This window comes from Monodelphis domestica, chromosome 6 (genome assembly GCF_027887165.1).
Source record: "Monodelphis domestica isolate mMonDom1 chromosome 6, mMonDom1.pri, whole genome shotgun sequence".
Taxonomy (NCBI): Eukaryota; Metazoa; Chordata; class Mammalia; order Didelphimorphia; family Didelphidae; genus Monodelphis; species Monodelphis domestica.
This window is the reverse complement of record NC_077232.1, coordinates 309228131-309251018: the sequence shown is the minus strand read 5'-3', so window position 1 is coordinate 309251018 and position 22888 is coordinate 309228131. Positions and strand designations below refer to the sequence as shown.

The 22888-nt window shown below is 47.2% G+C and overlaps 1 protein-coding gene across 4 annotated transcripts in view; it reads right to left on the bottom strand.

Moving 5' to 3' along the window:
- The window catches only part of INTU (inturned planar cell polarity protein), an 82273-nt gene that overhangs the window by 22099 nt on the left and 37286 nt on the right, over window positions 1–22888 (bottom strand). For all 4 annotated transcript variants that reach the window (XM_056803514.1, XM_016422895.2, XM_056803515.1 and 1 more), the window contains exons 4-8: window positions 14906–15109; window positions 8769–8887; window positions 3939–4028; window positions 560–637; window positions 38–221 (exon numbers count right to left, since the gene is read on the bottom strand). In XM_056803514.1, coding sequence (XP_056659492.1) covers window positions 38–221; window positions 560–637; window positions 3939–4028; window positions 8769–8887; window positions 14906–15109 — 675 coding nt within the window. The remainder of the gene's footprint in view (window positions 1–37; window positions 222–559; window positions 638–3938; window positions 4029–8768; window positions 8888–14905; window positions 15110–22888) is intronic.

Sequence of the window (22888 nt, the reverse complement as noted above, 5' to 3'; positions counted from 1 at the left end):
CGGACCGGGGCCCCACCATCGGGAAGGCCAGGCCTACCTGGGTGTCTGGTGGAAGCGGGAGCCACTGGACCCCCGGCAGCGTGTCGAGGAGCAAGGAGCCGGCGGCGTCACGGGACGGAGCGCCGCACCGGCGCCACAGCGCCGCGGGCCGAAGGGCTCTTTGGAAGAACAAGTTGAAAAAAAGATGCAGCCGAGGGCCGTTGTCCTCCTGGCAGAATGCGCTGCAGAAAGGGGCGCGGGGGTCAGAGCAGAGGCTGCCGCATCTCCCTGCGGCCACCTGGTGGGCAGCCAGCCAGCTCGCGCGCTTCTGGGCTGAGCGGGACTGGGGGCTCTCCTCTCCGCCCCTAGATTTCGGCACGGCATGTCGCCGGGCCAACGGGCCAGGCCAGCGCGGGGCCTCTCTCTGGGAGGCTAGTTTAAACGAGCTGGGTCCCTTCGTAACCCTTTCCGCTTTGTTTGGGCAGAAGGGCAGGGTGGAGGTGAATGTGGGTGAGGTCAGTTTGGGGGGCAGGCCTGGGCCCTGGGGCCGCCTCTCGAGGGCAGGGCGTGCGTGACTCACCTGACCAGGGAGCCGTACATGAACTTTAGGGTTTGGGCAACATCTTCTATCATACTCCTTAGCTGAGGCAGAGGAACGCTGGAAAGGCAAACGGGACTTGGTCAACGCCACACAGAGGGAGGCGACACGCATTTACACTCCCAAGAAAGGAGAAGAACATTTGTGCCCAGCAGCACATTAATGTACCCAATGATTATGATTACATGTTGATTGTTATCAGTAAGGCTCGTGGAAATAACTATCAACTATAGTCAGTTTTGCTTCTTGGCCCGCAGAGCCTAAAGTAGTGACTACTTGGCCCTTTCCAGAAAGTTCTTGATCCTAAGGACAGAAGTTCTCGGACGGCACGGTTTTTCTTTAATTGTATTTTTTCTAGATGAGAAATGGAGGCCAATAGATGAGGCACAGGGAAACGGAAGCCCTCCGGGGTTCCCTTCTTCTCTTTGCAGGCCCCTTGCCTGGAGTCTCCCAGGCTCCCTTCCCTCTTCCCACCTCTGCAGCTTCATCCCCAGTTCCCCAGATTCCAGGGGAGCAGGATCGCCATGGGCCTAGGCTGGAGGGCAGTTCCCTTTCGCTCTGGCCTGGGGGCCCTGCATTAGTTGCTCCATGCGGGCAGGTCTGATGTAATCCCTGCATACAAGGCCTATACGTCATCAGTGTGGGTTGCAGCCAACTGAACCCCAACTTGTTTTTTGCACGGTACCCAGAAACCTCCTTTCGATCTGCTGTTACATTTCCTCCCTCCAGGCTCGGCTTTATTTCCCCCTATTGCCTCCCATCCTTTTTGGCCGGCTATTTACCCCAGTCCATTCACCCTGGATCAACTTGTCCTGAGTTTCCTTCAGTTCTCTCTGAATCCACCATCTCTTTAAAAAGCACTTTTGCTTCCTCACAGCCAGAACCCAGATGGGCTGGTCAGGAGGTGGGAAGATCTGCCACAATCCCTGGGCTCCCTCCGCCAGCTTTCTGCCCCTGTCCTGGTGCTGGACCTTCCTCAGCTTGGATGAGGTGGGAGTCACCAGCTCCACGCCTCTGGGGAGATGGTGTCCTCTAGGTCTGCCAGCTACTTGCCCCTCTTCCCTCAGAATGAGGCACCGCATCTGACCAGCTGATGTCACCTCTGCACCCTGGGGCTTGCCATCCAGCCCAAAGGTGAACCCGTAGGACTTGTGGGTCTCTCCGTCTGCCCAGGGGGCTTTCTTTCATGTATCACATCCTCAGGTGAGAGGCTGAGCTCCTGGAGAGCAGGGACCCTCTGGATTTTCTTCATTGTGTTGCTAGCATTTAGTATAAGGCTTAAAGTAAGGGCTTAATAAATGCTTTTCATTCCTTTGGCCATTCAATTCATTCATTCCTTTTCCATAAGGACAAACCTGGAGCCGCCACACTTTCCAGGAGGCGATGCACATTAGGGAAGAAGGAAGGAAACACTTATGAAGTGCTTTTATTTATGTGTCAGGGCACTGAATGAAGGGGCTTCTTTTTACAAATATTGTCTTATGTGATCCTCAACAACCCTGGGAGGCAGATGGTGATATTTTCCCCTTGTTACAGTGGAAGAAATTGAGGTAGACAGTTAAATGACTTGCCAAGGATCACACAGCTAGGACCTATCTGAGGCTAAATTTGAATTCAGCTCGTTCTGACTGCAGCCCTCATTATCAATGACATGAACATGGCAAAGAAAGCCACTATCTTTTCCCCGGAGGTTTCAGCATTATCTTTCCTCAAAATGGTTAAAATATTTATCCTCCTCTATATTTGTGTTTCGTCATATCCACCTTTTGCTCCTCCTCTCTGGAGTGACTCTCCCCTCCCCCTGGATTATACATGTATTATCACTCAAATCCTATTTCCATATTATTCATTTTTGTAATAGAATAATCTCTTAAAACCCAGACCCCCAACCCTATGCCCATACAACCACGTAATCAGTCATATGTTTTTCTTCTGAGTTTCCGCTCCCACAGTTCTTCCTCTGGATGTGCGTAGTGTTCTTTCTCCTAGGTCCCTCAGAATTGTCCTGGATCGTCACACTGCTTTTGGTGGTAAAGTCTATCACATTTGATCATCTCACAGTGTAGCAGTCTCATGTACATTGTTCTCCTGGTTCTGCTCCTCTCGCTCTGCATCACTTCCTGGAGGTTCTTCCAGATCACATGGAATTCCTTATAGCACAATATAGCACCACCAAACACCAACATTTGTCCAGTCATTCCCCAAATGAGGGACAACCCCTCATTTTCTAATTGTTTTTTGCCACCACAGTACAAATATATATATATATATTTATCTCTTTGGGATACAAACCTAGTAGCAGTATTACTGGATCAAAGGGCAGGCATTCTTTTAAAGCCCTTTGGGTGTCATTCCAGATTTCCGTCCAGAATGGTTGGACCAATTCATAACTCTACCAGCAATGCACTGGTGTCTCTGGGGTGACTCTTGATCACTCTCTGCAGAAGGGGTGCCTTCCCCAAAGCTTCCTATGAGAATCCTGCTCTTTAACAAAAGCTTATGATTCACAAGGCCTCTATCATCTCTGAATAAGGAATGGAAAAGAGCCCTCATCAAGATTAGGCTCAAAAATGCAGCTTTCGCCTTTACACTTGGATTTGTGGTAGAGTATAGAGTCGAGCATCTATCTCCCTGCGTTCTCTGAAATGGTATTCCTCTCGGTCCCCTCTGGAGGAGGAGAGGCTGGGGTGCTGCGGGGGCCAAACCCATGTCTCTGGGATGACTCTCCACACCCCAATGCTTCCCATTTTCAATGCCCTGGCATGTTTCCTCACAGAAATACCAAATAGGTTAGCTAAGCACAAAGTGGGTGCATCCCAGACAGTAAGGAAGAGTCCCAACTTGCAGGGCTCTCAGGAGGAAGGGATGAGACAGAGTGATGATGATTCAGAATTCCCTGGTTGTTGATATTCATTTGGGCAAGCTGGTTCAGAGTCAAAGACAGCCTTTGTCCCATGAAGACACTGAAGGCAGATGTAATGCGATAGGGCCTCTGCATTTCACCCTTGGAAGGGGAAGAAATAAAGAGCAAAGAATGTGGGAGGGAAAGCATATGCCATTAGGAAGGTCCAGGTGCTGGATGCCAAACAAATTCCACTTCACAAAAGTATCAGTAGAGACTCAGGTTGCCTCAGGGCAAATCTCTGGCTTGGGATTAGCCCTGAAGAATCAAGTCTTAATAGGATTAATAACTAACCTAGAAAATACTAATGAAACCAGATCCACTCTCTCCGCCACCTCTGAGCACCATGCAGTTTAGCTTTAGCATAAAAACAGAATATGTTCAATGAGATGGACCTTGTGAAAAGTGCATTGATACCTGACTTCAAAGCATAAAGGGGAAAAAAAGGGTTCAACTTACTCTTCAGCAGGAAGTCCAATTAATAGCAATTTGTCGTCTTCCTTCCAGTATGCCACATGCACAAGTTTTTCATTCAAAGAGAGTGATGAGCTAGAAAAACAGAGGGGGAAGGTTAGCGGCGTTGTCTCGAAGATTGTGAACTCCCAGACAGGCAGTCTTAGCCCGCTCGTATTACATATGGGGGTGGGCTTTGTGAGTTACATGCTTGATGGGCAGATTCCCTGAAATACGGCTGGGACACGGGAGAAGGGAGACGTCACACGTGAATAAAAAAAGCACGCACACGCATCTTTTCAGAGGCATACTTAAATAATGCAATGGCCACAAACATTTAGAGCCCAGTGAGCGGCACAAGGAAAGTTTTTGTGAAGTATCCACATGAAACACTTCCACCCAAGAGCTTTCAGGCCAGTAACAGTATTCAAACGCTTACTGCTCCTGCTGAAAAAGAAATCTCACGGGACACGATGAACCTACCAACTCCACCAGAAAATCAGATGGCATCTGGTGGGCCTCTCCTGGGTGCAGAACACTGGATGAAGGATTTCCAGCTCGCAGGGGCTTGATTTACTCCCTTTGGGGGGCCCGAGAAGGCAGTGATTGCAGACAGATGGGCGGATGTTTTGGCGCAATCTGGCATGAATTAATAATATGGTGAATCGGTAATGCTGGGTTCGGGGCACTCTGGCTCTCCGGGCTACGATCACATCTTGATACCGACGCCATTTCTGTTGCTCCAGTCCTCTCTGTTCAAAACCCAGGAGTCCTCCTTGGCCCTTCCTCTACCCCCTTTCCCCTGTTACCCATCGGCTATTTATCCTGGCTCCCCACATCTCCCCAGTCTGTCCCCTTCTCCTCCAGGCCTTCAGAAGCTCTTGGCGGGCCAACCCGTTTGCAGTCTCTGCCTCCCATCTCTCCTCCAGCGGCCGGAGGATATTTGGAGAGCCCAGAGCCGAACACGCATCAGGACTGAACTGTTTCACTTGGGTTATGAGGTCAAAAGGGAGACCTCAAGGGACTGATGTTACTTTAACACATTTTCAGATTACAACAGTTTTTAGTAATCATTTTTGACATATTGTGATCCACGTCTCCTTCCCCAGTTGGCAGATAGTGATATAGGCTGACATAGAGTATCATAAAATACGTATCTCCACGTCTGTCACAGTGTGAAAGAAGACGCACGCCCCTTACACTAGAGAAAACTTCCTGAAGGAAATGAAGTGAAGAATGGCATGCTTTGATCTGCATTTAGACTCTGCAGGTTCCTTCTTCGGCGGTGGGTGGGTGGCCCTTTCCTGGCCTTGTGGATAACAGTTAATTCCTGCACAGGGGATGGTGGTCCCTGGTGGCTGTCACGCTGTCCGCTGTTCTCCTGGGTCTGCTCACTTCCCTTGGCAGCATTTCATGCCAGATCTTTTGTGATCATCCTGCTTGTCAGTTCTTATGGCACAACAGTGTTCCACTGCAACCACTACTTGTTCAGCTGTTCCCCAAGTGATGGACAACCCCATAGTTTCCAATTCTTCGTCACCACAAAAAGAGCTGCTCCCCTATTTTTGATCTCTTTGGGAGACAGACCTAGTGGCGGCATTTCTGTGTTAAAGAGAATGCACAGATTTTCCTCCAGAACAACTGTATCGGTTACCAGCTCTACCAACAGTGTATTAGTGTCCCATTTAGCCACATCCCTTCCAACATTTATCCTTTCCCCTTTTTGTCATATTGACCAGTCTGATAGCTATGAAGTGGGACCTCAGAATTGTTTTAATTTGTATTTATCTAATTAGCAGTGATATGGAGCATTTTTTCACATGGCTAAAGATAGTTTTAATTTCTTTATCTAAGAACTGCCTGTTAATATCCTGTGACCATTTATCAACCGGGGAAATGACTTGTATTCTTATAATTTATTTGACTCGATTCTCTGAATATTTGCAAAATGAAGACTCTGTCAGAAATGCTAAAAATGTTTTTCTTAAGTTTTTTTTCCCCCTTCTAATCTTGGTTGCATTGATTTTGTTTGTGTAAAGTGTTTTTAATTTAATGCATAGTTTCTATTTTATATCTTGTAATGCTCTCTATGTCTTGTTTGGTCATAAATTCTTCCTTCATCCACAGATTGGACGGGTAACTATTCTGTGCTCCCCTAATTTGTTTATAGTATACCCCTTTATTGCTAAATCACGTTCATTTTGACTTTATCTTGGTATGGCATGAGACGTTGGTCTGGGCCTAATTTCTGCCATGCTGTTCTCCAATTTCCCCAGCAGTTTTTATTGAATAGTGGGTTCTTCCAAGTTTGAAAATGATGATGAGATGAAAAACAGAGGCTATCTGTGTGGAAAGCTTTTAGTGGCTCTGAAAGGGAGAAGAGATGGAGCTTGATGGTGCTATGTAGTAATGGTGGGCAGAAAAAGTGCTTCTTGAGGGCAGGCTTGGTGCTGAGTGCTGAAGATTCAAATACAAGCCAGCTAGACATTTCCTGTCCTCAGGGAACATTACAACAAGCAAGTGAGCAAGACAACACCCAAAGGGGCTAGAGAGGGAAGGAGGGGAGAGCTCCCCACACCAACCCATGAACCAGTGCTACCCAGGAAGGGGAAGGGAGGCCTGGTTCTGGGAAGAAAAGTCCAAAGTTCACCAATGGATCCCGGCTTCCTGGGGCATTGCCACGATTCCGGTGGAAGACATGAGGATGATGGCCAGACCAAGAACTTAAAATAAGAACAAGGGCAACCCCCTTTCTTTACCTTATACAGTTCTAAAGAATAACAGTTTAAAAACGATTTCTCTTCTTCATGAGGGAAAGAGGCAGCAGCCCATTACGAAGAGGAAGAGTCGCATGCACTGAGCAGCGCCCGAGTGATGCTTCCCGAGCAGTGCCTAATATTCCTGTAATAATTCCCCATGATAACTCAAAGATTTGGGCTCAGTATTACTTTAAAATGGAGTTGTTGTTTTTTTATCACAAACTTGACAGCCAACAACAAACATAAAGACTTCCAAACTTGAAAAAAGAATGGGAAAAGGCTTTTATATGAAATAATATCTTTCCATCACTTTTTTTTAACCCTTATCTTCTGTCTGTCTTGGAGTCAATACTGTATATTGCCTCCAGGGTAGAAGAGTGGTAAGGGCCAGGCAATGGGGGTTAAGTGACTTGTGTAAGGTCACGCAGCTATGAAGTGTCTGAGGCCAGATTTGAACCTAGGACCTCCTGTCTCTAGGCCTGGCTCTTCCACTGAGCCACCCAGCTGTCCCTAGATACAGCTTTTAATAATAATCATAATGATAATAGCTAACTTTTATGTAGCACTTACTTTGTACAATTATTCTCTCATTTGATCTTTATGACAATCCTGAAAGGTAGCTGCTATTATTATTCCCATTTTATAGATAAGGAAACGGAGACAAACACTGTACTGCTTATTTGTCTGTGCCCCTTTGGGCCTTCCCACTCTTGTCTGTGTTTTAAAAATGTTTCAATAATGTTATTTCCCTCTTTTCTGGGCATTGCTCTCTTTACCCTCTCACTTCCCTAGCCGTCCACTACCATGTCCCCAAATGTCCTCCTTTGTAAAAAAAGGGGGGGGGGATACAAATAGATATATTGTTCCTGCTTAAAGACCTATGACCCATTTGCCACCTCTCTGATGGGAGGTGGAAAGAAGGATTTAATCCCTAGTTTCCTGAGGCCAGATTTGGTAACTGAAGGGATCTGATTTCTTAAGTCTTTCAAAGTTGTTTTCTTTTACATTATTGCAGTCATTCAGGGAAGTGACGGATTCAGCTTACAAGAGGAGGCCTGCATTTTTGAATAGACAACGTGGAAATTGGTTTTGTTTCATTATGGATAGGTTTGGGAGTGGAAAAGAAGGAAAAGCTTCTTCATTAGAAAAATAAGACAAAAGTTTATAATACGGTATTTAACGTACAAATTGTTCTTCTGGTTTGGCTCCCTTCACCGTGTCATTGTGTCAGTTCACAGAAGGGTGTAGGTTCTCTGAATCCTCCCCTCGCATGCTATCATAGAGGCAGCGGGCGCCCCTGGAGCTTCCAGAGAGAAGAATGGCAGACGGGGGCTTTGGGAATACCAATATGGCAGCCGGAGAGAGATGGCAGTGGGGAAGGAAAGGGTAGTCAGAGAGGTTTTCCATCTCATGCGTGCACAGTCAGTAGGAGGGCTGAATCTGTAGTCAGAAGACTTGGGTTCACTCCTTAGGTGAACTTTGCCCCTTGGCTTACACGATTTAGGCCTGAAATGAGAAGCTTGGCCTAGGTGATTTTGGAGGTCCCTAAAATGCTCAATCCTAGGACCCTAATGTGAGGAATCAGAAAATCCTGAATTTAGACGGATGGGAAGCACTGGCAACTGGCCAGAGAAAATTAGATGACTTCAAACTGTTTGAATCATCTTCAGTTTTATTCCTCTGCAAAAGGAAAATGGTCTCTGAGGTTCCTTTTGCTAAAACCCCACAACTGGGTTTGTTGTTGTTGTTGTTTGAAACCTTATGTCTTAGAAGTGATACTAAGCATCATCGGTTCCGAGGCAGGAGAGCAGTAGGGGCGAGGTAACTGGGATTAACAGCTAGGAGGTGTCTGAGGTCACATTTAAACCCAAGACTGCTGGGCCTAGAGCTCTATCCATTGAGCCACCATCCTAGCTTTAAAAAGGCCTTATGGACAAAAGATTCTTGGAAGAAAAGATTCAGGTAGATATTTTGGCTAATGTGATTGTCTTCTTATTGGCATTTTTCTCTGACCAACACTAAGAAAGGTCATTTGCAAAGCAGAAAAAATTATGATGAAATATAAGTTGGTTATTACCTGGTAACATGTGTCCCAGTTACATTTTCCAGCATGTCACAGAGGGTTAGAAAGATTCCTCGTACGCTCTTAAGTTTCTGAGACGCCTCAGACGTTGGGTAATGGTAAAGAACTTCCTGCTGTTTAAGCGACAAGAATTAAGGACATCATCAGCGATAGGCACAATTGCGAAGCTGCTGTTTCCAGCAGGGAAACATCATAATTTAACGGTCCCCTACAAAGTAGCCAAACTGTTACTTAATGGCAGGAATTGTCTACATTCACAGCAAGTGGAGATTCATCCCTGCAAATGCAGTCTGTTGGCCTGGCCTCTCCAAGGCTAGTCTCTAGTCTGGAAAGATCTTGAGAACGGATGGTCTGGTGATGTGTGTGTGCTCAGTGTGCAAACCAGCCTGGCGACCTCAGGAGAGGGTCACGGGCAGGCTGGCCACAGCAATTCCTCCTGAGCGCTACCGAGTTGTGGAAGGGTCGAGGTCAGAAGGGTGAGGCGGATACCCGCACAATGAAACCAGACATCCTTTAAGTGTTTCTAACCTTCTAACACACACACACAAATCCTTGCAGATTAAGTTAAAGGCACCCAAGCTCTTCTAATTAGTGATACTTAAGGGAAGAATGAAACATTTACCTCAAAATGTAAACCTGTTTCGAGTCTGGGAAACCATTTAGACCAGAATCTTACTTTTGTTTATACACATATTGTCAGAGAGCTGTAAGCTGCAACAGTGGGATCCGTCCCAGATGCGGCTCTATTCAGGGGCACACTTTCCACGTCCTCCTCTCAGGGCTAACTCCTGCCGGCTGACCACAGCCCCGTGCCATCTTCTCGACCAGACAGGGGATCTGCTGGCACCCACTCCAAAGGGGACTGGGCTTCGAGCACCACCCCTTCTCTCCCTCCTGCAGTCCCCACCGTGCTAGTGCCTCCAAACTCCAGCAGCCTGTGAAGAACCTGACTGCTGTCGTGTGGAATCTGGAAAAAAGCCTGTGTCTGACCACCTGCTCCACCAGTTCTCTGACCTGTGAGAGCTTTCAGATGCCCCGAGGGTTCCTTCTGCCTTTAATCTATAATTTTGGGCTTTTAGCCATCTTCCTTTCCCATTCCTTCCATCTTCTGAAGGCCTCTTGAGAGGTAGGTGCCCCCCGTGCCATTTGCAGAACCTTCCACCACTCTTCCTCCAAGTTCTCTCCATCCTCGCTAGATCCCTGTGGTGCTCATCCTCCCCAGGCTTCTCCTGCCCCCCCCCCCCACGTTTACACCCTCTGAACAGCCTCATCCCACCTTCCACATCCCCACTGTCTAGTATGTCACAGCCACAGGCAGGAACAGGCAAGCCCTGGATGTCCGCTTCTCCCAGAATCGTCTCCTGACTTTGCCCCCGAGGCCAGAACTCAGTAACTTCAGCACCTGTGCTTTTCTTTTCTTTCCTTCCTTCCTTCCTTCCTTCCTTCCTTCCTTCCTTCCTTCCTTCCTTCCTTCCCTCCCTTCTCTTTTCTTCCCTCCTTCCTTCCTCCTTCCTTCCTTCTCTTCCCTTTTCTTCCTTCCTTCCCTTTCCTTCCTTCCCTCCCTTCTCTTTTCTTCCTTCCTTCCTCCTTCCTTCCTTCTCTTCCCTTTTCTTCCTTCCTTCCCTTTCCTTCCTTCCTTCCATCCTTCCTTCCTTCCCTCCCTCCCTTCCTTCCTTCCTTCCTTCCCTCCCTTCTCTTTTCTTCCTTCCTTCCTCCTTCCTTCCTTCTCTTCCCTTTTCTTCCTTCCTTCCCTTTCCTTCCTTCCATCCTTCCTTCCTTCCCTCCCTCCCTCCCTTCCTTCCTTCCCTCCCTTCTCTTTTCTTCCCTCCTTCCTTCCTTCTCTTCCCTTTTCTTCCTTCCTTCCCTTTCCTTCCTTCCTTCCCTCCCTTCTCTTTTCTTCCTTCCTTCCTCCTTCCTTCCTTCTCTTCCCTTTTCTTCCTTCCTTCCCTTTCCTTCCTTCCTTCCTTCCCTCCCTCCCTCCCTCCCTTCCTTCCTCCTTCCTTCCTTCCTTCCTTCCTTCCTTCCTTCCTTCCTTCCTTCCTTCCTTCCTTCCTTCCTTCCTTCCTTCCTTCCTTCCTTCCTTCCTTCCTCCCTTCCTTCCACCCTCCCTTCCTTCTCTCCTTCCTGCCTTCCTTTTTGTTTTTTTCTTACCAATTACCTGTAATAACACATTTCCACACAAGTTTTCCTAATTTATAGGGTCAAACTTATCTCCCTCCTTCCAGAAGTTGTTTTTTTTCAAGCCACCTGCCTTCCCTCCCTCCCTCACACTCCTTTTAGGGAAGGAATGGGTCTCTTGGTCTCATCCAGGCTAAAGGTGCAGCAGCTACTCTGGGGCACAGCTTGGCGTGGGAGCTTCGCCTCTTGTGAGCTTCCCCTCCCCTGCCATGGGGGCCCAGCCTCAGCCTCCTGGGCAGCACAGGTGACCAGGCCACCATGCTGCTTTCTAACAAAGACGACCTCCATCTAACACTGATGGCCGACAGGAATCTCTAAGGCAATGCTGCAATGACCCCAAAGGGAGAAAGCATATCAGGCTTTTTCCACCTCATCTAGTTTGGGCTTGACTATAAATAAGACTCACAAGAACCTAAAAAAGGGTAAGTTTTACAGCCAGTGTTCATTTGTAAGAGAGTTTACAGTACAATTAGTTCCTTTAACAGGGCACTACGTGAAGGATTCCGTTTCATCAGTATGGAAACTCCTTCCCCACAGCAGATATCAAAGGGAGGATTTGAACCCAAGCACCAAGCATCCAAGCCCAGCCCCTGATCCCCCGTGCTGTTGCTGCCCTGTTTTTCTTGTCTTTTGAACCTCTGAATGTTTAAGAAACATTCTAAGAGGGCACAAATAGTTTTCTGTTTCATTCTTTTAGAAGACTTTTGCAGACCATGTGCTGGACACACATTTGGGTGATATTTAAACAGAACTAAAATAGGAGGGAAGAAATCTGTTCTTAGACAAAAACGACCACAACAACTACCACCCACATTCGTGTAGTGCTTCAAGGTAGGCAAAGTGCTTACGGAATATTATTTTTTTGAACCTCCCAACAACTCTGGGAGGTGAGTCTTGTTATATTCCCACTTTACAGATGAGTAAATTAAGGCTGAGAGGTTAAATGCTTTTCCCAGGGTCGTGCATAGGGAATCTAAGGTTGGATTTGAACTCAAAGCTTCCTGACTCCAGACCTAGGGCCCTATCCCCTGCACCACCTTGCTGCTAAAGGAGAGAAGCGTAAGCACATTATACATCTGCCACTGTATCAGAAGACCTAGAGAGCTGGGTTCAAACCCCTGCTCTAACACCTAACTAGGGGTGAGACCTGGGGCCAGTCATTGAGCCCGAGCGCCTCGCTGTCTTCATCTGTCCAAGGGGACTAATTCTGTTCCCTACGCGCCTCATGTGTGCCTGGGCTCGTGCCGTGTACGGGGGTACAAAGATGGGGCAGTGGTGGCCTGTGCGTGTCCACCCAACAGTTAGGTGGGATCCGAGGCACCCCCCGGAAGTGTGGGTTCTGTGCAGGGATGCGGATGGCCTCCCGGGCTTGTCCGGAGTACCGGTACCTTCCCCTGCACCAAGGGCCCACGATGGCCACGCCTGTGGCTTCAGATACACCCTGGCTGGGGGGTTCTTGAAGAGAAGTTAGAAACAAGGGAAGCCAAATGAAACTCTTTCCAACGGCCAGGGAAAACTCAGTGTGCCGCAGCAACTCTCCTCTCGTGTCTAGCCGCCGGTCATGCTGTTCGTCCTCAAGCAGCAGAGCAGCCTGAAAGAGCCACACGATGCTCTCTGCTTCCGCTCGCGTCTGTCTGGCTTTCCCGGTCTTTCTTGGGTCTGTACGTGCCACAGTAGCCAAACGCTGTTGGGGCCCGGGCAGGCCCGCTATTCCCTACTTAGAAAGCTAACACGGTGGCAGAAACATTTCTTTAGAGCACGCAGTCTGTGTTCCCAGCGGGCGCGCTACTTTGGACGCACAGAAGCGAGTCCTACGTAATAAACCATTTCTTGGAAGGCTGCTGGAATGAGAACAGGGGAATCTGCAGTCATGCGGAGCAAGGTGCTCTCTTACAAAGGGCGCCACCCACCGAGCCCCTGCCCCACACAGGGGCTCCGCGCTGGGGAACATCAGCGGCTGACCGGCCCTCGAAGCAGCGCCTGCCCAAAAGGCAAAAATGGATGAAAACCGTAGTTAGGTAGTAACCAACATGGCCCCGCTGTATTCTTTGGTAAATAAGCCATGCCGAAGCCTCGCAAAGGTAACAGCGGTCCTGAGGGAAATTCTTTCAAATGGATTAAACGTCTCTTTAATAAAAGATCTGGCAAGTTCAGAGCCGTGAGCACTTGGTCAATTTAATTAGCTGGGCTTTGAAGGCTTGTTAGCAGAGTGACAATGAGTGGATTTTCTACATTTGCAGCCACGACAATGAAAATGCATCTCTATGAGACCATGCTGTTGTGGCAGGGCCAGCAAGGCTCTTGTCTGAGTTAACAAAGAGAACTCTTCATGCTGTTCATCTGAGAAGCATCTAGAGACTTTCCCATGGAAAAGACATTCAAGGATGACAAAAGCCTCGGGCTGCATTCGCCTACCACTGAGCTCCAAGGTTCAAGCGTGTGCGTGCCAGCCCCGGCTCACAAGTGTCCGCCTGCCTGGTGGGCTTCACAATGCCAGGCCCGAGGACCTGAGCTCCCTAAGCCCTCTCGTTCCCAGAACACACCAAGCAGGGAAACAAGGCCTAACAATTCCCTCCTTTGTCCCTTCAGTGATTAACCTCCTCTTGATACAAAAAGACAGACAAAAAGAAGCCCTTCACTCCGATCTACCCAGGACTCCTGGCAAAGGAGCCTCTGGTAGTTACTCTCTGGGCCCCTCCGTGGGCCAGAAGCGCAGAGGCATCCCTGGACTCAAATCGCACCACTTTGGTGCTTTGCTAAATAGCTTTCCAAAGGAAAAATGAGATCTGCAATATTTGTTCAACAGACATAAAATTAATACGATCGCTGAAAAAGCATAAACAAATCAATACTTCGAAGGATGCCATTTGTTCTTATTGGTTAACGCTCTAAGCAGGGAAGGCTGGCCCTTGACTATGTGTTCCCCGACCCCCTGGAATCCCCCTTGGATGCCTCCCTAGAGCGGGAGGGGGTCTGGGTTTTCTAAGGCTATGCTAGCAGAGTGCCCCTTGGAATGCAGGCTCAGGGACCCTAACTAAGTTCAGGGAGCAGCCAGCCGAGGAATGTTTTGGTCCCCATCCTCTGCGGCCACAAGGGGAGTAGATAAGGACCCCTATATCAAAACTGTGTTTCCTTGAATTAATGACATAAGATGTGATGTGTAAAAGGGCTGCCTTGGCAACTAAGCCTAGAGTAAGAATGCAGGAAAATGCATGTCACCCTGAAGATAATGACAGCCCAGAACTGTCTAATTATTCACCCAGGAACCAAGATGCCCAAGCACTTAAATCGTCTTATTGGTCTTAAGAATCGAGAGCTTGCTGCACTTTGGGGGTTTCTAAGTCGGATCCATCAATTATTTATAGTATCTCTGGCCTTTTGGCACAAAGGGATCATGTAAAGGGAGATGAGTAATCCCTCTAACCACTATTCATTAAGGAGACAAAGAACAGATCATCTTCTTTAAATTAATCATGAAATGTAGATTCAAAAGTTCCGGCTGACCCTGCATTCCCCTGTTCTCATTTACAGTATGCCCCGCAATGGGTCCATTTTCTAGGCTTCCCAGGCCATGTTCTAATTTTCAGTATCAGCTATTCCTAAAAAAAAAAATAAATAAAAAAAATAAATGAAATCCCACTCTTTTCTCCAAAGGAGAAACTTAACAGTGGAAGGCCTATTCCCTGTGAAAGGAGCTCATCTTCGGGGCCCTCAGTTCAATGCTGATCAGGCTCTCCCCGTCTCCCCAAAGCCAACCTTCTCCTGAGACCCCCCCCCCCCTTGGATGATGACAACTTTATCTGTGTGATTCAGGACATACAGTTCCGACATCCTCTGCCTCCTCCTGCGGCTCTGTTACGGAGAGGGATAAAAAGGCGTTTGTTTGCAGGGAGTCCTAACTCCCTCCCTGGTAGTCTGGGTCCTGAGTCCTGGGGCCTCTCCAGCCCACCTACCTCGTCCTTGGATGTCTCCGAGTCCAGCTGCAGGGACAGATACATGACGACGTGAGGGGTGCTCTGGAGGTTCTGCTGCACATCCTGGACCTCTTCTCCCCACAGAAGTTTGACTAAATCACTAGAAGTTGTCTGGGCCTTCTTGGGCTTGGGCTGAATGCCTTCTTTGGGCCCAGAGTTTGCGATTTCAAATGTCAGTTTCACCTGTCAATTAAAATATCATTTTGATTTTCAGCAGGTGTCATAATACACGTATGTAACATACACTCTAGTGTATAATGCAGACACGCCTAATAAGGACACGTGATCTTCACACAACACGCCCAGAGCAATGTCACCGATCATCCCGGAGGCCACACTCCCCTTCACCATTTCTTATCAACTCTCTTTTTTAATGACAAATTTCCACATAAGTTTTCCAAAGTTATATGATTCATGCTGTCTCCTTCCCTTCTTTCCTCCCTCCTCCCGGAGCTTTCAAGCAATTTAATCTGGGCTATACATGTATTATCACGCAAAGCATATTTCCATTTATTGACTATCAAGGGTCTCCTTGAAACCTGAAAATCTGTTTATCTAGCATATGGCCTAATAAAGGTTAACACTGGGTTTGGATTAGAGTCCAGCTCTCCTACATACTGTCTAAGGAATTCTGGGCAAATCCCTTAACTTCCTTGCCAGTCAAAAAAGAAGGTCCCATCTATCTCTTTAATTCCATTTCTGCTCCATTATCAAGCTCATTAAAAAAAGGAACAGATTAGTTAGGAATAAAAAGGAATGATTTGGAGTTCCAGGTGTCTCTCTCAGACAATATAGATTTCTATTAAAACAAAATATTTGAGAATAGTGAAACATTGAAAGACTTTGTAACTGGGGTTAACATTACAACCAACCACAATTCCAATTCATGATGAAGTATGCTCCAGACAAAAAGACCACGGACGTTAAGGGTGGGCTCAGGCATTTTTTCTTTTTTGCACATGGCTAATGTGGGCACTTATTCTGCTTGACTCTATGTATTTGTAACAGGTTTTGTTTTTCTTGCTTTCTCAATGGGTGAGAGGGATGTGGGTGGGAGGATTTGGAACTGAAAATAAAAAAAAAAAGGACAGTATTTGATGACCACCTGAAATACTCTCTTTCTGTGCAGTCTATACCAGTGATGGTGAACCTTTTAAGAGACCAAGTCCCCAAACTGCAACTCTCATGTCACGTATAAGTCGCCCCTTAACTCCAGACAGGGTTAGGAGGAAGCGCTCCCATTGGGCTGCTGGGCAGAGGGGCGGGAGATGGGAGAAGTGTCCTTGGGCTCAGCGGAGAAAGGGGAGGGAAGAAGCCCCCTCTGGCACGTGTGACACAGGCTTGCTAAAAGGCCAGAGGTACTCAGGAAGGATCAGGACGCAGCACTCGTGTCTTGATCACGACCCAAGTCAGTACTCTCAGAGCGGTTTCCATTCCAAGCATAGTAAGATTTTTTTCAGAATGTGGCTAGGAGCTTCCAGAAATTTCCAGTTGTCATAGCCAACCCAAGTATTTAATCTCAAGTTAACTGAAAAAGCTACAACGAAGAAATGAAACCTACATTCAGGCATCCAACGGAGCAGTTTGGTTAACGCTTCTGAGTAGACAGAGTCTGTGTATGTGTGTAAGAGAAGCATTGAAATAACGCTTTATGGTTGGCCCGACGCTTTGCAAAGGATCTCGTTTTATCCTTCCAACAGCTTTGAGAGGTAGGTGCTACTCCTCCTCCTCCCATCTTACGGGGGAGGAATGGAGGAAGGACAGCTTAAGTGGCTTGCCCATAGCCGTACAGCCAGGAAGTACCTGAGACCACTTTTGAAGTCGGGTCTTTCTGACTCCTTTGCGATGTGTGCTTGGCTGAGTCAAAGGGTGGCCAGGCTAGCTCTTCTGTATCCCCTCCAGCCTCATGGCGTCCTTAGCTTCTTTCCAGGCTTATGGGAAGTGCCAGCTCATAGTCTATTGTCCTCCCGATAATCTTATGTAGCTCCCCTTCAGTCAGTGCAAGCTTCTGGAGGCAGAGCCTCTCTTCTTCCTTTGAGTCTCCAAAGCCAGACAGGAGGAACTGAATGAATGAATATATGAACGAAGGCCTGCATTTCTATACTCTGCAGTGGGGAGTGGAAGCCGCAAACTGAAGAAATCATTTAGGCCTTGGTGACCGTCCACCTGAAAGCTTCGGCGTTGCTGGGATACGCAGCTCGCCTGGCTCGTGGCACGGGCCCAGCAGTCAGTAATGATTCATTGCTCGAGGACTGAGAACACACGGCTCTGTCGGGGGTTCAGCAATTTAAAACAAAGTTTGTTCATAGCTTTATTGGATAGAATGACTTAAATGGATGCAAATGGGTGAATTGAGTTCAGACACGGAGTAGCCCTCGCAGCCAATGAAAAGACTGGGAAAGGCAGTCCTGGGGTAAGATCTCAAAGTGGCAGGAGGACACGCTTGAATCCAGGATCCGGGTCCACAGGCCGCCCTCTAAAAATGCCAGCACAAAAGGGCCATCCTGTTGGTCCTGGGGGATGGGGAGAGGTGGAAGAGCAGGCAAGCAGCCTTGGAGCACTAAACGAAGCAGGGCAGAGGCCACAGAGATTTTGTGTGTTTTTGACAAGACAACTTGCTGGCCATAGCAAACACTTGACGAGAAAGCGACTCTACACATGCACGTCATCAGATGGTCAACATCAGAATGAGACCGACTACATGCTTTGTAGCCGGAGGTGGAGAAGCCAGTTAAAACAGCCTGGGGGTAGATGGGGAACTAGGTGACTCAGTGGATTGAGAGGTCCTGGGTTCAAATCTGGCCCCAGACACTTCCTCACTGGAGGACCCTAAGCAAGTCACTTAACCCCGACTGCCTAGCCCTTATCCCTCTTCTGCCCTGGAGCCAGTACACAGTATTGATTCTGAGATGGAAGGTGAGGGCTTAAACAACAACAACAACAACAAAAACCAAAACCTGGAGCTGACTGTGGTTCAGACCAGGAGCTTCTTAATGCAAAATCCAGTCAGAAATCAGAGAAAGTAGGGAAGCCATCAGAATACAGGTGTGGCCTAAATAACATCTCTTATGAATAGGAAGTGGAGGAGATGCATAGACTAAAGGGATGAGATGTGGTAGACGGGCTATGGGTGGAGGTTCACAATACTGTAAAGGAGGCAGGAACGAAAAGCATCCCAAAGAAAAAGAGCAAGAAAGCAAAACGGCCCTTTGGTGAGACTTTACAATGAACTGAGGAAAGAAGGAAAGATCAACCCCCTGAAGGGAGAACCGCAGGAAATAATAGGGAGACAGAAAGTGTCTACGTCTCTTGACTCAGTCTCATGCCCTTTCTGGGACCAGAACCTTATCTACTTATCTCAATTTAAAATCAGAGCCATGGAAGGGATGTCTGAGGCCTCCTTGGGCCAAAATTCCATTGTAGAGATGAGGGAGGAAACGACATTAGTTTGCTGAAGGTCATACTGGTAGGAAGGAGCAAAGCAGATCCTATTGAAGATGGGCCCGTGACCATTCCCCTACAGGTAAATGGTGAGAATATGTGAAAAGGCAACTTTCAAAAGGAAGAAATCCAAGCGATCAACAACCGCAGGAATAATATTCCAAATCACAAATAATGAGACGAGTGCAAATTAAGGCAATCTGAGGTTCCTCCTTGTCCCCATCAGATTGGCAAAGATGACACACACACAAAAGGAAAAGGACAAATGTTGAGGGTTTCTGGGAAAAGAGGGGTAGAACCATGAGTCAGGTCAGCCCATCTGAAAAGCAATTTGGTTCTCTGTCCTCAAAAACTTGCCTATTTTTGACTTGTGCTACCTTTACTAGTCTATACCTTAAAGAGATCAAAGAAAATGATCCAAATGTTTATGGAAGCTCTTTTCGTAGTGGCAAAGAATTGCGAATGAAGGGGGTGCCTTTAGTTTCTCTGAACAAGTGTCAAAAGAAATGATGTAAGGCATGGTGGTTTTAGAGAAAGCCAGGGTGAACTGATGCAGAAAGCAGGGAGCAGAGAACAGAAGAATTCCTACAAAACCAACGCGACTATAATTACACACAACTTTGAGAGACAACTTACAGCTCGGACTGGTGCGACGACGAATCCATGTCTCCAGAGGCCCAAAGCTATCCACCTCCTGACAAGAGGCGGTGACAGACTCGAGATACAGAAAGAGACATGCATTGTGGGACCCGACCACGGAAGGGTTTATTTTGACTGTACATACTTGTCACCAGGACTTTGGGTTTCTTCTTTCTCATCAGCAGGGAGGTGAGAGAGACAGGGACGGGGGAGTAGAGATCCACTTCCTCCCTGAAAATGAGTAGGAAAAGAAAGAAGGCCGGAAGGAATCACAGCCAAGTGGGGCATCTTTAAAACTTACATGCTGGATTTATCGTGTCTAAGAAGAAAAACAAGACTGCCAAGAGAGATATGAGCTTTCATATAGAATCCCTTCCTTCTCACAAACGCACATTTTATTTGGGGTTTGTTGGGTTTGGAATGAAAAAATTAAAATAAGATGAAAAACAAGGGCAATATTCTACACCAGGAGCAAGAGGGGCCAACTAGGATTTCTTAGAGCTCGGGGATAGGATGGCGATAAGAGGAGGAGAGAGGAAAAAGCCAACTGGGGGAGGAGCTCTGGGGGTCAGTGGCAGAAAGGTATCACAGCGCCCAAGATCTCTGAACTTGGAATGCCCGAGCCTGGGGACGGGCGCGGGGGTATCTGGGGACAGCGGTGGCTTCAAACAGGGATTTGGGAAAGGGCTGCCTGAGGATGGAAGGCCTTGTGCCTGGGGGCAGAAACTCTAAAGAAGACAAACAGTATGTCAGGCTTCGTCAGAGGCCACGGGAACAAGAGGAGAGGCCCGTGGGCACGGAAAGGGAGCCCAGGGCTTCCGCAGAAAGGCCAGCATGAGGTCCTTGATTCCAATTCACGCTGGGGGTGCTCTCCGTGGAGAAGGGAAGGGCTGCGCTGGCTGGTGACTTGGCCTGTAAGTCTAAGAGCTCTGTGGGCCCCAAACCCACAGCCACACGAGAGCTCCGGGATCTGGGCGCTATCTTCTTTTTGGTTTGTTTGGAAAAGTTAAAAAAGGTTGAATTTCTTTTATTGCTGGTTCCATTACCACAAGGCACTGGGCAATATCCCTGATGCGATGAACAGATGAAGCTCCCACGGAGAAGAGCCTCCGCGACATCCGCCTACCTGACTAGCTGTCCTCTCTGCCACCTTGGCCATGAGGGTCCTGGCCTGGAAGGGATTTCTGTTCAGCAGCAGTACCCTTTCTGGCTGTAGGTGGTCGGTCCTTCGATACATCTGGGGTGACGGGGCAGCTCCTGGCTCTCTCTCTGGCCAGCTTCTGCTGACCACATCCACCGCCATGAGGCCTGGGCAGCTTCCTTCTGAGAAAGCCGTCTGCCTGCTGCCTGCCTCCCTGCTCCTTCAGAAGCTGCCTTTGAGCAATCTCTGCATTTATTCTGGGAAGTCCCTCTAGACACTGCTTTGTTCTGTCTGACCTGTTCTGGCTCCTCCAATCTCCCCGAGTTTCTCCTTGCCACATTTTCTGCCACATGGGATGTGGACAGGCCCTGCTGGCACCTGCTTTTCCTCTAGGGTCATGGGTGAACCAAGAGCTAAAACACAGTCAGCTGGAGAGGATGGAGGGAGCCTAGACAGTTAACTAAAGTCACTGAGGTAAAATGCACCCCCACAACTCGTCAGCCGGCCTACCCTCCAGAGGCCAATAAACCCCAGCCAGAAGAGACAGAACGAGAAAAGCACCCACAGCTGGAAACCTACCCACCAAAGCACTGGGCGAATAGAACTACAAAAGATTCCTTCAAGAAATAAAGCTAGATCTGAACAATGGGAGGGATACTGTCCTGGCCGGGCCGGTCCAGGGTAACAAGGCGGCTCCAACAGCCTAAGTGCATTTGCCCATTCAGTGCCCTTTGTATCAAATGCAGCTCTAGATAGGGGAAGAGTTCACGGGCCACAGAGGAGGATTACACAAAGTTGAAAAGCTTTTCCACAAACAGAATGAACACAACCAAAATGACAAGGCGATGCAAATGACAGTTAGCTGAGGGGAAATCTTTATAGCGAGTTTCTCCAAAAAAGGTCCAATATCCAAGTTATATAAGGATCTGCATCAGATACACGAGTCATTCCTCAGGTGCAGAGTGTTAGTGTTCTCAATCACTAATAATCAGGAAAGGGCAAATTAAAACAACTCTAAGAATCTACCTCATACTCAGCAAAATAAATACGATGACAATTTCTAGCCAGCTAGGTGATCTAGTGGATAAAGAGCCAGGCCCAGAGTCAGGAAGATTCCTTTCCCTGAGTTCAAATCTGGCCTCAAACACTCACTAGCTGAGCAACTCATTTCACCCTGTTTGCCTCAGTTTCCTTATAGGCTAGAAATAGGAATATATAGAAATATAAAACAGGCTAGAAAAGGAAATAACAAACCACTCCACTGTCTTTGCCAAGAAAATGACCCAAACAACCAAACAACAACGTGAAGAAGCTGCAAGTGGCTGAAGGCTTAAAAAGCAATTTGGATGTATGCCTCCAAAGCCATTACACTGTGCACACTCTGTCTCAGAGATACTGCTGCTAGGACTCACATGCAGAGACTGAAGGAAGAGGACAAGGACTCCTATGCACCAAAATATTGATGTTTTTTCTGCAGTGGCAAGGAACAGAGCAGGCCCCACACCCTCTGCACTAGGCTTCTGGACCACTTGGGATACTATACTTTCTCCTTCCTTTCTTCTTTCTGTGGCTTCTGAAGTGGGCAAGGACACCCCATCTCCTGTGTGGCTGCCCACTAGGATTCCAGATGCCCTACAGGCAAGAATGAGGCTGACTGAAATCAAGGCAATCATTAAAAATTACTTTGCCCAATTATATGGCAATAAATACAACAATCTAGGCGAGATGGATGAATATATACAAAAATACAAACTGCCTAGACTAACAGAAGAAGAAATAGAATTCTTAAATAATCCCATATCAGAAAATGAAATCCAACAGGCCATCAAAGAACTCCCTAAGAAAAAATCCCCAGGGCCTGACAGATTCACAAGTGAATTCTATCAAACATTCAGAGAACAGTTAATCCCAATACTATACAAACTATTTGACATAATAAGCAAAGAGGGAATTCTACCAAACACCTTTTATGACACAAACATGGTACTGATTCCAAAACCAGGCAGGTCAAAAACAGAGAAAGAGAATTATAGGCCAATCTCCCTAATGAATATAGATGCAAAAATTTTAAATAGGATACTAGCAAAAAGACTCTAGTGATCAGAAGGGTCATCCACCATGATCAAGTAGGATTTATACCAGGGATGCAGGGCTGGTTCAATATTAGGAAAACCATCCACATGATCGACCATATCAACAAGCAAACCAACAAAAATCACATGATTATTTCAATAGATGCAGAAAAAGCTTTTGATAAAATACAACACCCATTCCTGTTGAAACCACTAGAAAGCATAGGAATAGGAGGGTTGTTCCTAAAAATAATAAACAGTATATATCTAAAACCATCAGCCAATATTATCTGCAATGGGGATAAACTAAATGCATTCCCAATGAGATCAGGAGTGAAACAAGGATGCCCATTATCACCTCTACTATTTGAACTTGTACTAGAAACACTAGCAGTAGCAATTAGAGAAGAAAAAGAAATTGAAGGCATCAAAATAGGCAAGGAAGAGACCAAGTTATCACTCTTTGCAGATGACATGATGGTCTACTTAAAGAATCCTAGAGATTCAACCAAAAAGCTAATTGAAATAATCAACAACTTTAGCAAAGTTGCAGGATACAAAATAAACCCACATAAGTCATCAGCATTTCTATACATCTCCAACATAGTTCAGCAGCAAAAACTAGAAAGAGAAATCCCATTCAAAATCACCTTAGACAAAATAAAATAC